General features: G+C 50.5%; 1 protein-coding gene across 1 annotated transcript in view; it reads left to right on the forward strand.

Annotated features, from left to right (window-relative positions):
• Positions 1-732: 732 nt before the first annotated feature.
• The window catches only part of LOC311248828 (radial spoke head protein 9 homolog), a gene marked incomplete at both ends in the record, with an annotated part of 29,253 nt that continues 16,254 nt past the window's right edge, over positions 733-13,731 (forward strand). The window contains 3 exons of the mRNA XM_084338050.1: positions 733-959; positions 9,534-9,693; positions 9,827-9,959. Of these exons, the coding sequence (XP_084194176.1) occupies positions 733-959; positions 9,534-9,693; positions 9,827-9,959 (520 nt within the window). The remainder of the gene's footprint in view (positions 960-9,533; positions 9,694-9,826; positions 9,960-13,731) is intronic.

Consider the following 13,731-nt stretch of genomic DNA (forward strand, 5'->3'; position numbering starts at 1 on the left):
TGCATAAAATCCTTCAAATGTAGCTCATTTAGAATGTTGAAACTAGGGATGTTCGATGTTGGCTTTTTTTTTACCAATATCTGATATACCGATATTGTCCAACTCTTAATTTCCGATACCGATATCAACCGATACCTGTGACCGATGACATGTGATATAGATAAAGATATTGTTTCATTGTATATTGATTAACTTTACATTTGCGCTTCATTACTTTACAAAAGTTATACTGGCACATGGGTCTGGCAATACAGCAATGGATTATGGGTAAATGCAACAGTTAAAGCAGTGCCAATGTAAGACTGATTTTACATTAAACGAATGACAATAATATAGTATAAAGTAGGGTATTATTCGGACTAAAGAATGGTGTTGTCTCACCCTACTCGCATGTTGAGGGAGAGCACCATACATTATACACTGAGAAACCACGGCCGAGAGTGAGCTCTCCGGAAACAACCCCACTTTGCCAGAGTTTTGTTGGCAACTGTCTTCTGTTCTGACTTCCTATCCTAATTGTCTAATCTACACTGTTTCCACCGCTCGTCACGAAGGGAATTGCAGCCATTTTGTATAAAAAAAACGGCAAAAATACAGGAATATATTTTAACAGGAGAGAAGGTTGAAATACGCGAGAATCCAGCTGGAGCGTGTTTCAATTTTTTGAGCGTTAGCTGGCTAAAAAATACATTTTAATATATTATTACACATAACCGTTTCTTTATTCACACAATGGACTCCAATTCATTATACTATTATTTGGATTTTGTTTCTAGTAACGGCCATACTTTGACCAATGAGCAAAGAGTGGCTCTGGAATGTTCCTTGGTACTTCTCAAGAAAAAGTACAAATTCAACCGGGTCATGTTTTGGGGCAAAATTATGGGCTTGAAGGCAGATTATTTCATTGCACAGGGGAAAGGAGAGGATGAGCTAACCGGTAAAGATTACCTGTATAGGTAAGATATTGTAATAAAAACGTGAGTTATACCAGTAGCAGGAGAAACTGCTATTTAGCAGGGAAACTGCTATTTGTCCTAATGCCCTGAAATAACCAACTTCACAACCGGGGTACAAGGAGTAACAACTTTATTTCATTCAAGTACCTATACTAAGCGATTATACCGAGGACACGGGATCTATTAATTAAGAGGACCAATTGGGTACCGTAGAGTTCCTATTATATAACACCCTCTCATATGAGGCACTGCAATTACAAAACACGGTGTGTGTAATCCCACCTATTAAACACCCTCTTTTTGAGGCACTGCAACTGCACACCACGGTGTGTCTAATCCCACGCATTAAACACCCTCGGTAAGAGGCACAGCAATTGCACACACCACGGTGTGTTTAATCCCACACATTAAACACCCTCTGTAAGAGGCACAGCCCTTGGAACAAAAGGCCTAATAAACCACGCACTTCAGACACCCTCTCGACGAGGCATTTACTTCACACATCGAACCATCGTAGTTAATTAAGGAACACTCTTCCGGCAATAATTAATCCCCCCTCTCGTCTTCCCATGTCCCTCCTCAATCGGTCATACTCAATATCCTACCGGCTTGGCTATACAATAAATAGGGCATAAATAGGGGATAGGAAGAAATAGCCTATATGCAGGTAAAATTAAGAGGCACGGTAGAATACAGAGAGCATAACTATAGGATACCCTAATAATACCATATACAATACAATATACCAATTTACACAGTAGGCCTATACGGGTTATAAAAATAGAGCATAATACAACATCCTATACTAAGTGCAAATGTGGGTAACAGTGGACTTAACTCGCCGCACGGCGCGACCCCCCCCCGAGGGTCGAAGCTTGGACCCCGTCCAACTCTCCGGGCGAATGCTCCGGCACACGGTCCTCCAGGTTGTCGTTTGATTTGTAACCTGGTAATCGTACCCGGTGTCCGCGAGGACGTTCCAAGTATAAGGTCTTTGGGAGCGATGTAACTCAGTACCCTTTATGTCCCGTCCCTATCTGTCTCCAGGAGGGTAAGCCTCCCCTCCTCACGCTTATCTTCATCGCCGGTGGATAACTCTCCACGATCGACCCCACCCCCGGGCCCTAACAGAGTCTGGTTACTGCTTGCGTGCTCCAACCCCGATATCTGAGTCCCACTGGCTTATCAATAGTCTCAGCGTCTCATCCCCGCACACAATCAGCAACACCTGAGTTCAATAATGAAGCCACTTGAGTCCCTGCTCCTGACGTCATTACTTCGGCCCATTCACATCACACTCCCCCCCCTTAAAGAAAGGACTCGTCCTCGAGTCCTACGCCGACATGTTGTAGTCTAAAGACCAACGGGGTGCCCTCCGCTGGCGTACTGGACGTCCCTCCTCGACAGACCCTGCAGGCCGACCTTCCGGCAGCCCTGGACTGGACACAACCACCTCCGACTGGGGCGCAGCTTCCGTCGCAGCGGGAGCCCCCTGTGTCCCCTCTGCCTCCGGCCCACGATCACTGGCGGTCTGGTCTCCTGGGGCCTCCTGTGCTCCTTCTGAGTCCTCCGGTCCACTGTCTGCGTCCTCCGGCCCACGATCACCGCCGATCCGGTCCACTGGCCCCTCCTGTGCTCCTTCTGCGTCCTCCGGCCCCCGATCACCGCCTGTCTGGTCCTCCGGTGGTCTCCCCCCCGCAGAGCCATCCCGGCTGGAAGGTCGATGGCCGACCCAACTGGCACCAAACGGGGACCCAGAGGACTGACGGCGGCTAGACAGGTTTGGCCCACTCCTCGGATTAGCTCTCCTGGATGCTGGGACTGGATTTAACGGGCTGTCAAAGAAGAGGTGAAAGGTTTGAGTCGGTTGAAGTGAACCACACTCTCTGGCCCTCCCTCCACTAGCACTAGCCTATAAAGCACATCGGTCACCCTCTCCACCACTCTAAAGGGACCTTTGTACCGCCTCTGGAGCTTGGGACACACCCCACGCTTCCTGGCCTTATTCTGAACCCAAACCAATTCCCCCTCGGAATAGTATTGAAAATTGGCCCTAAAGTCATAGGACTTTTTCTGCTGTTCCGAGGCCCTGGCCTGGTGCCTTTTAACTGCTTCCACCACCGTGGACAATGTATCCCGCAACCTAGACACATAATTGTCCACCGAGTCACAGGACTCCTGATTGCCCACCTTCAGCATAATATCCACTGGCAGAACAATTTCCTGTCCAAACAGTACTTTATATGGGGTGAAGGAGGTGCTAGCATGCACACTACTACGATAGGCCAACATAACATAAGGCAACAGTGTGTCCCAGTTTAACTGATTGTCCTCCACAAAGAGAGACAACATGGACAAAAGGGTTCGATTAAAGCGCTCCACCAGGCCATCTGACTGGGGGTGGTATGGTGATGTCCTTGTTTTCTGCATGTGCAGAAGCCTACATAACTCCCTGAATAGATTTGACTCAAAGTTACGACCTTGGTCGGAGTGGATACTCCTTGGCGCCCCAAAACGACACACCCACTCCTCGGTCAAGACTTTGGCAATTGTCCGTGCTTCCTGGTTAGGCAATGGAAAATACTCTGTCCACTTGGAAAAATAGTCCCCCACAACCAAAATATACTTATTCTTCCCAGGGGTCTCGGGGAGGGGGCCAAGAATGTCAGGTGCCACCCGTTCAAAAGGTCTAGATACCCTGGATGTCTGTAGGGGTGCACATGGCCGCTTCCCCTGACTCTTCCTTGAACCACAATCGACACATTCTCTCACCCATCTCTTGACATCGCCAAACCAGCCTGGCCAATAGAACCGGTCTTTAACTTTCCCTTGCAGCTTCTGCACCCCCAAATGCCCCCCGGTGGAGACATTGTGCAGCTGCTCTAAAACCCCAGACACCATTGACTGAGGGAGCACCACCTGTACCCGAGAGGCTGCATCGGAATTTGCAGGAGGAATCCGCACCAGCCTATCCCCCTGCACCTGGAGCTGACTCCACACAGTAGCATAATTCTGCAGGCCAGCGTCCACCGGTATTGAACCAGAACCAACCTGATTTTTAAAGTTAATTATTTGTCTTAACTCACTATCGGCCATCTGTGCATCGGCTAACTCATCAGTCTCTTTTTCCCCACTGGACACTACAGAAGGCAGAGCTTCCTGTACTGTGCACATCCTTACAGCAGCCCTGTCTGTTATTGCCTGAGAGGCCTTCTGGTCAGATATTTCTTTTTCCAAAAAAGCCGGCAGCCTAGAAAGGGCATCAGCATTGCTGTGTAGCTTGCCTGGACGATGCACAATTTTATACTGGAAATTGGCCAATTGTTCAAGCCAACGAGCCAACTGCCCCTCCAAGTCCTGAAAGTTATGAAGCCAATGGAGAGAGTTGTGGTCAGTTCGCAACACAAACTCCCTACCCAACAAATAGTGCTTGAAGTATTTGGTAAACGCTACCATACTCAAAAGTTCTTTCTTAGTGGTGGCATATTTACGTTCCTGTTTTGTAAGAGCCCTGCTAGCATATGCTATTACTCTCTCGAGTCCTCCCTCCTCTTGAGACAATACTGCCCCAATCCCCACGTCACTTGCATCCGTATCCAGGATAAATGGTTTGCTGGGGTCGGGATAAGCCAACACAGGGGTGGTAATCAGACTACACTTGAGCTGCTCAAAGGCTCCCTGACAGTCCTCACTCCAGCGAAAGTGCCTCCCCTTTTCTGTCAACTGGTGCAGAGGCCGGGCAATGTCAGCAAACCCTTTCACAAATCAGTCTCTTTTTCCCCACTGGACACTACAGAAGGCAGAGCTTCCTGTACTGCGCACATCCTTACAGCAGCCCTGTCTGTTATTGCCTGAGAGGCCTTCTGGTCAGATATTTCTTTTTCCAAAAAAGCCGGCAGCCTAGAAAGGGCATCAGCATTGCTGTGTAGCTTGCCTGGACGATGCACAATTTTATACTGGAAATTGGCCAATTGTTCAAGCCAACGAGCCAACTGCCCCTCCAAGTCCTGAAAGTTATGAAGCCAATGGAGAGAGTTGTGGTCAGTTCGCAACACAAACTCCCTACCCAACAAATAGTGCTTGAAGTATTTGGTAAACGCTACCATACTCAAAAGTTCTTTCTTAGTGGTGGCATATTTACGTTCCTGTTTTGTAAGAGCCCTGCTAGCATATGCTATTACTCTCTCGAGTCCTCCCTCCTCTTGAGACAATACTGCCCCAATCCCCACGTCACTTGCATCCGTATCCAGGATAAATGGTTTGCTGGGGTCGGGATAAGCCAACACAGGGGTGGTAATCAGACTACACTTGAGCTGCTCAAAGGCTCCCTGACAGTCCTCACTCCAGCGAAAGTGCCTCCCCTTTTCTGTCAACTGGTGCAGAGGCCGGGCAATGTCAGCAAACCCTTTCACAAAGCGCCTATAATATGAGGCTAATCCCAAAAAACTCTTAACCTCAGTCTGGCTGGTAGGAACAGGCCACTCTCTGACTGCCTCCACTTTAGCAGCATCTGGCTCCACTCCCTCACTAGAGATTACATGTCCGAGGTACTGGACTCTCGTTGAAAACAAGTCACACTTGGATGGTTTAACCTTAAGGTTGGCCTGCTGAAGTTTTTCCAGCACACCACCCAGGCGTGTTAGATGTTCATGGAAAGTGCGCCCAAATACAATTATATCATCCAAATACACTAAGCAGGTAGTCCACTGCAGATCAGCCCGAATTAGGTCCATCAACCTCTGAAAAGTGCTGGGTGCATTGCAAAGCCCAAAACTCATCACATTGAACTCAAATAGCCCCTGACGGGTGGTGAATGCAGTTTTATGGCGGTCTTTTGGGTCTACTTCCACCTGCCAATAGCCACTCACTAAATCCAGGGTGGAAAACCAACAAGCACGACAAAGGCTATCCAGGGCATCATCAATCCTAGGGAGGGGATATGCGTCCTTTCTAGTAACCTCATTGAGTTTCCTATAATCAACACAGAACCGGAGCCCACCCCCTTTCTTTTTTACCAGTACAATGGGAGACGCCCATGGACTACAAGATGGCCGAACTATCCCACTATCGAGCATTTGCTTCAAGTGGCTCGTCACCTCTTGCTGTAAATGGAGGGGGACCCTTCTGGGGTGCATCTTTATTGGCTTTGCATCCCCCGTATCAATCTCATGCGGGGTCAGAGGAGTCCTGCCTAAGTCAGTCTCCCCCTGACTAAACACAGTGAGGTTCTTATGCAGTAACTCCCTGACTTCCTTTAACTCATCAGGGGCAAGACCCCTCTCCCCCACGCCAAACTGACGCATGAGTGTATCAACTGTCCAAGGCTGCAAGGTTTCCCCCCCCCCTCTCGTCATGCAGCTCCGCCCCCCCTTCCTCTATTTCAATATCAGTGAATAGGGTGCCTACTTTCATGCCACGCTTTAGCATAATATCCTCATTAGTGACGTTAATAACCCTCACCGGTAATATGCCCTGCTGGACTCTACATACCACCCGAGCTACCAAAACATCACACTGTTTGGAAATGGAAGTGGAGGGTTCCAGCATTGCTGCTGCATAATCTCCCCATCTGCTCTGGACCTGACCCAAAATAATAATTTCACTGCGTGGGGGCACCAGGGTGTCAGACAGCACTATCACAGCCTGAGGCTCTAATGATGGGTTAGGGTCAACCAGGGGAAATTTCCTGCCCATTATCTGACATTGTTTCTTTCCCAAATCAACCACCGCACCATATGTTGAAAGAAAATCAAATCCAAGCAAAATCTCATCAGAGGGAATGTCGGCAACCAAAAATGTTGCTACCAGTGCGAGTGACTCCAGTTGACATACCGTCTGCCAGCATCCCAGAATGCTCATCCCCCCCCATTAGCTGCTGTAGCCTGCCCAACATAATCTAACAGATCACATCCCCCTTTTGTAGCAGAGAGCCACAGTTGTTTAGGAATGACAGAGCTAGAAGCTCCAGTATCTACAAGTACATGACAGTCTAACCCACCTATCTTAGCTTGGAGATATCCCGAACCACCCTTCAAGCTGTCAGGGGCCACAGTAGACTCAGAAATGGGGGCGGGCATTGGACCCTCTGTGCACACCCCCTCTAGTTTTCCTGTAAATAAGGACAGTCGCGTCGGAAGTGACGATTACACCCACATTCCAAGCAACCCCTCTCTCTTTCTCCCTCACGTCTAGTCGGGGGAATGGGGGCACTAACAGAGTATGGAAGGGGAGCAGACACGGTAGGTGTAGGTTTAGGAACAGATTGGCTTGAATTGGCTATAGTCTGTACAGTGGTTTTCAGAGACTTAACTTCCTGCCGCAGGCCCTCTACGACCCCAAGCAGCGTATCCATTTGTTTGTCACGCCCAGATTGCTCAGTGACTCCACGCACCTGTGCATCAGAGGCCAATTTACTACCCTCCAACTCCCTAATCAGCTCCAATTCTGCAGCAAGATTAATGGCATCCTCTAAGGTTGTAGGTTTGGCACTGCAAAGGCTAACTCGCAATTCCCCATTCCCAACATTGGAAATAAAATTATCCTTAGCCAATAAATCTTGGGTGTGGGCGTCCGCTGAGGGGTACGCTTTAACAACCAGCCTCCGAAGCACAATACCAAATTCTCGGATATTCTCCTTATGTAGCCTCTTACGAGAAGAGAAGGTGGCCCTGCTCCAATCATCACTATCACATGGTTCTAAGCATCTACCCATTGCTTCTTTCAGTAAGACATAATTAGCTTTAGCTGCGGCAGATAACCCACCATATACCTCTCGGGCTCGACCTGACAAGAGAAGACTCATACATTTTAGTCTCAATGATTCGCTCCAATTATTAACCCCAGCGGCCATTTCAAACTGTTCAGCCCAATCAGACCATTCCCGGCCGGCACCAGTGAAAGTCTCAGGCATAAAAATGGGTCGGGACATAGCCAGATTACTACTAGGGGAAGGAGACGCGTCTGATCGACTTGGGCCGGCCTCAGCCGGCGGTTGGTTATCTCCAGGCATATTTATTCTATATCCCACCGCTGTCACCAATGTAATAAAAACGTGAGTTATACCAGTAGCAGGAGAAACTGCTATTTAGCAGGGAAACTGCTATTTGTCCTAATGCCCTGAAATAACCAACTTCACAACCGGGGTACAAGGAGTAACAACTTTATTTCATTCAAGTACCTATACTAAGCGATTATACCGAGGACACAGGATCTATTAATTAAGAGGACCAATTGGGTACCGTAGAGCTCCTATTATATAACACCCTCTTTTTGAGGCACTGCAACTGCACACCACGGTGTGTCTAATCCCACGCGAGGCACTGCAACTGCACACCACGGTGTGTTTAATCCCACACATTAAACACCCTCTGTAAGAGGCACAGCCCTTGGAACAAAAGGCCTAATAAACCACGCACTTCAGACACCCTCTCGACGAGGCATTTGCAAAACACATCGAACCATAGTAGTTAATTAAGGAACACTCTTCTGGCAATAATTAATCCCCCCTCTCGTCTTCCCCTGTCCCTCCTCAATCGGTCATACTCAATATCCTACCTGCTTGGCTATACAATAAATAGGGCATAAATAGGGGATAGGAAGAAATAGCCTATATGCAGGTAAAATTAAGAGGCACGGTAGAATACAGAGAGCATAACTATAGGATACCCTAATAATACCATATACAATACAATATACCAATTTACACAGTAGGCCTATACAGGTTATAAAAATAGAGCATAATACAACATCCTATACTAAGTGCAAATGTGGGTAACAGTGGACTTAACTCGCCGCACGGCGCGACCCCCCCCCGAGGGTCGAAGCTTGGACCCCGTCCAACTCTCCGGGCGAATGCTCCGGCACACGGTCCTCCAGGTTGTAGTTTGATTTGTAACCTGGTAATCGTACCCGGTGTCCGCGAGGACGTTCCAAGTATAAGGTCTTTGGGAGCGATGTAACTCAGTACCCTCTATGTCCCGTCCCTATCTGTCTCCAGGAGGGTAAGCCTCCCCTCCTCACGCTACCGGTACCTGTGGACGGCTGGCTAACTTATCTTCATCGCCGGTGGATAACTCCACGATCAACCCCACCCCCGGGCCCTAACAGAGTCTGGTTACTGCTTGCGTGCTCCAACCCCGATATCTGAGTCCCACTGGCTTATCAATAGTCTCAGCGTCTCATCCCCGCACACAATCAGCAACACCTGAGTTCAATAATGAAGCCACTTGAGTCCCTGCTCCTGACGTCATTACTTCGGCCCATTCACATCACAATATCATATGTTGTGTTCTCGCTAGCTAACGTTAGCTGTCTCCCCGTCAAATTGATTGATTGATTGAACATGTTATTAACAGATTGCAGAATGGGTACAATACAGTACGGCTCAATACACACAATTGTTAAGGGGATGCAGACCAGAGAAAGACTTTCGTCTTGTTTACATCAGGGTCCCCCGTTTTCAATTCATCAGGACATATATGACATACAGATAGACAGTACTGCTACATCTATACATTTATGACACCAGATTTACAAATATCATGTGCATGTTGGGGTCTATGTGTGTCCCTCTAGCTCCGACTGTGTGGGCTGGCACCTGCTCCCCCGTATGACGGAGGCCCTGGGCGAGGCTGTGTACGGAACCAAAGGACGCTTCTCTGGGGAACCCGGCCGGAAGCCGGCAGTAGAGGTCGGCGACCCGCTGGAAGAGGACTCTACAGCAGGGGTTGAAGAAGTAAGGGCTGATCCCCTTTAACCTTCTGTTGTGTGGCAGTGAAAGGGTTAACCTTCTGTAGTGTGGTCGTGAAAGGGTTAAGAGACACTGCTGTACAGTCACGATTGATACGAACAAAGCTGTCTCCTGGCAGGAGACCACGGTCATCGAGGAGAGCAGGCTGGCAGTGACCGTTCACCAGATTGACAAGGAAGCGTCCGTGGTGCCGCGCGGAGCGTTCATCAAGAGGCCGGGCGGCCAGGTCCAGACCAACCGCAGCTTTCGGGGTACGTTCACTATTCCGTCAGCCGTGTAAGGAACCCAACCAGAGCGTGACATATTAGAGCAAAATGGGGGGAAATATCACATAGCAATTTTGTCAAATATTTCAGTTGTGATGGAGCTTGTGTCATGTATGTTGTTTGTTTGTTTTCTATCTAGTTTTATGTGTATAATTCCCTTTGATTGTGGTTTCACCAATGACGGTTGACCACTTATTATGTTACATTAGGCTGCTTGTATCCTGTGTGTCCTGTAGTGTGTAGTGTGGGCTCTGTGTCCTGTAGTGTGTAGTGGGCTCTGTGTGTCCTGTAGTGTGTAGTGTGGGCTCTGTGTGTCCTGTAGTGTGTAGTGTGGGCTCTGTGTGTCCTGTAGTGTGTAGTGTGGGCTCTGTGTGTCCTGTAGTGTGTAGTGTGGGCTCTGTGTGTCCTGTAGTGTGGGCTCTGTGTCCTGTAGTGTGGCCTCTGTGCTTCCTGTAGTGTGGCCTCTGTGCTTCCTGTAGTGTGTAGTGTGGCCTCTGTGCTTCCTGTAGTGTGGGCTCTGTGCTTCCTGTAGTGTGGGCTCTGTGCTTCCTGTAGTGTGGGCTCTGTGCTTCCTGTAGTGTGGGCTCTGTGTCCTGTAGTGTGGGCTCTGTGCTTCCTGTAGTGTGGGCTCTGTGCTTCCTGTAGTGTGGGCTCTGTGCTTCCTGTAGTGTGGGCTCTGCTTCCTGTAGTGTGGGCTCTGCTTCCTGTAGTGTGGGCTCTGTGTCCTGTAGTGTGGGCTCTGTGCTTCCTGTAGTGTGGGCTCTGTGCTTCCTGTAGTGTGGGCTCTGTGTCCTGTAGTGTGGGCTCTGTGTCCTGTAGTGTGGGCTCTGTGCTTCCTGTAGTGTGGGCTCTGTGCTTCCTGTAGTGTGGGCTCTGTGTCCTGTAGTGTGGGCTCTGTGTCCTGTAGTGTGGGCTCTGTGCTTCCTGTAGTGTGGGCGCTGTGCTTCCTGTAGTGTGGGCTCTGTGTCCTGTAGTGTGGGCTCTGCTTCCTGTAGTGTGGGCTCTGTGCTTCCTGTAGTGTGGGCTCTGTGCTTCCTGTAGTGTGGGCTCTGTGCTTCCTGTAGTGTGGGCTCTGTGTCCTGTAGTGTGGGCTCTGTGTCCTGTAGTGTGGGCTCTGTGCTTCCTGTAGTGTGGGCTCTGTGCTTCCTGTAGTGTGGGCTCTGTGTCCTGTAGTGTGGGCTCTGTGTCCTGTAGTGTGGGCTCTGTGCTTCCTGTAGTGTGGGCTCTGTGCTTCCTGTAGTGTGGGCTCTGTGCTTCCTGTAGTGTGGGCTCTGTGTCCTGTAGTGTGGGCTCTGTGTCCTGTAGTGTGGCCTCTGTGCTTCCTGTAGTGTGGGCTCTGTGCTTCCTGTAGTGTGGGCTCTGTGCTTCCTGTAGTGTGGGCTCTGCTTCCTGTAGTGTGGGCTCTGCTTCCTGTAGTGTGGGCTCTGTGTCCTGTAGTGTGGGCTCTGTGCTTCCTGTAGTGTGGGCTCTGTGCTTACTGTAGTGTGGGCTCTGTGTCCTGTAGTGTGGGCTCTGTGTCCTGTAGTGTGGGCTCTGTGCTTCCTGTAGTGTGGGCTCTGTGCTTCCTGTAGTGTGGGCTCTGTGTCCTGTAGTGTGGGCTCTGTGTCCTGTAGTGTGGGCTCTGTGCTTCCTGTAGTGTGGGCTCTGTGCTTCCTGTAGTGTGGGCTCTGTGTCCTGTAGTGTGGGCTCTGTGCTTCCTGTAGTGTGGGCTCTGTGCTTCCTGTAGTGTGGTTTCTGTGCTTCCTGTAGTGTGGGCTCTGTGCTTCCTGTAGTGTGGGCTCTGTGCTTCCTGTAGTGTGGGCTCTGCTTCCTGTAGTGTGGGCTCTGTGTCCTGTAGTGTGGGCTCTGTGCTTCCTGTAGTGTGGGCTCTGTGCTTCCTGTAGTGTGGGCTCTGTGTCCTGTAGTGTGGGCTCTGTGTCCTGTAGTGTGGGCTCTGTGCTTCCTGTAGTGTGGGCTCTGTGCTTCCTGTAGTGTGGGCTCTGTGTCCTGTAGTGTGGGCTCTGTGTCCTGTAGTGTGGGCTCTGTGTCCTGTAGTGTGGGCTCTGTGCTTCCTGTAGTGTGGGCTCTGTGCTTCCTGTAGTGTGGGCTCTGTGTCCTGTAGTGTGGGCTCTGTGCTTCCTGTAGTGTGGGCTCTGTGCTTCCTGTAGTGTGGGCTCTGTGCTTCCTGTAGTGTGGGCTCTGTGCTTCCTGTAGTGTGGGCTCTGTGTCCTGTAGTGTGGGCTCTGTGTCCTGTAGTGTGGGCTCTGTGCTTCCTGTAGTGTGGGCTCTGTGCTTCCTGTAGTGTGGGCTCTGTGTCCTGTAGTGTGGGCTCTGTGTCCTGTAGTGTGGGCTCTGTGCTTCCTGTAGTGTGGGCTCTGTGCTTCCTGTAGTGTGGGCTCTGTGCTTCCTGTAGTGTGGGCTCTGTGTCCTGTAGTGTGGGCTCTGTGTCCTGTAGTGTGGGCTCTGTGTCCTGTAGTGTGGCCTCTGTGCTTCCTGTAGTGTGGGCTCTGTGCTTCCTGTAGTGTGGGCTCTGTGCTTCCTGTAGTGGGCTCTGCTTCCTGTAGTGTGGGCTCTGCTTCCTGTAGTGTGGGCTCTGTGTCCTGTAGTGTGGGCTCTGTGCTTCCTGTAGTGTGGGCTCTGTGCTTACTGTAGTGTGGGCTCTGTGTCCTGTAGTGTGGGCTCTGTGTCCTGTAGTGTGGGCTCTGTGCTTCCTGTAGTGTGGGCTCTGTGCTTCCTGTAGTGTGGGCTCTGTGTCCTGTAGTGTGGGCTCTGTGTCCTGTAGTGTGGGCTCTGTGCTTCCTGTAGTGTGGGCTCTGTGCTTCCTGTAGTGTGGGCTCTGTGTCCTGTAGTGTGGGCTCTGTGCTTCCTGTAGTGTGGGCTCTGTGCTTCCTGTAGTGTGGTTTCTGTGCTTCCTGTAGTGTGGGCTCTGTGCTTCCTGTAGTGTGGGCTCTGTGCTTCCTGTAGTGTGGGCTCTGCTTCCTGTAGTGTGGGCTCTGTGTCCTGTAGTGTGGGCTCTGTGCTTCCTGTAGTGTGGGCTCTGTGCTTCCTGTAGTGTGGGCTCTGTGTCCTGTAGTGTGGGCTCTGTGTCCTGTAGTGTGGGCTCTGTGCTTCCTGTAGTGTGGGCTCTGTGCTTCCTGTAGTGTGGGCTCTGTGTCCTGTAGTGTGGGCTCTGTGTCCTGTAGTGTGGGCTCTGTGTCCTGTAGTGTGGGCTCTGTGCTTCCTGTAGTGTGGGCTCTGTGCTTCCTGTAGTGTGGGCTCTGTGTCCTGTAGTGTGGGCTCTGTGCTTCCTGTAGTGTGGGCTCTGTGCTTCCTGTAGTGTGGGCTCTGTGCTTCCTGTAGTGTGGGCTCTGTGCTTCCTGTAGTGTGGGCTCTGTGTCCTGTAGTGTGGGCTCTGTGTCCTGTAGTGTGGGCTCTGTGCTTCCTGTAGTGTGGGCTCTGTGCTTCCTGTAGTGTGGGCTCTGTGCTTCCTGTAGTGTGGGCTCTGTGTCCTGTAGTGTGGGCTCTGTGTCCTGTAGTGTGGGCTCTGTGTCCTGTAGTGTGGGCTCTGTGCTTCCTGTAGTGTGGGCTCTGTGCTTCCTGTAGTGTGGGCTCTGTGCTTCCTGTAGTGTGGGCTCTGTGCTTCCTGTAGTGTGGGCTCTGTGTCCTGTAGTGTGGGCTCTGTGTCCTGTAGTGTGGGCTCTGTGCTTCCTGTAGTGTGGGCTCTGTGTCCTGTAGTGTGGGCTCTGTGCTTCCTGTAGTGTGGGCTCTGTGCTTCCTGTAGTGTGGGCTCTGTGTCCTG

The sequence above is a fragment of the Notolepis coatsorum genome (assembly GCF_963971535.1).
Source record: "Notolepis coatsorum genome assembly, chromosome: 1".
Taxonomy (NCBI): Eukaryota; Metazoa; Chordata; class Actinopteri; order Aulopiformes; family Paralepididae; genus Notolepis; species Notolepis coatsorum.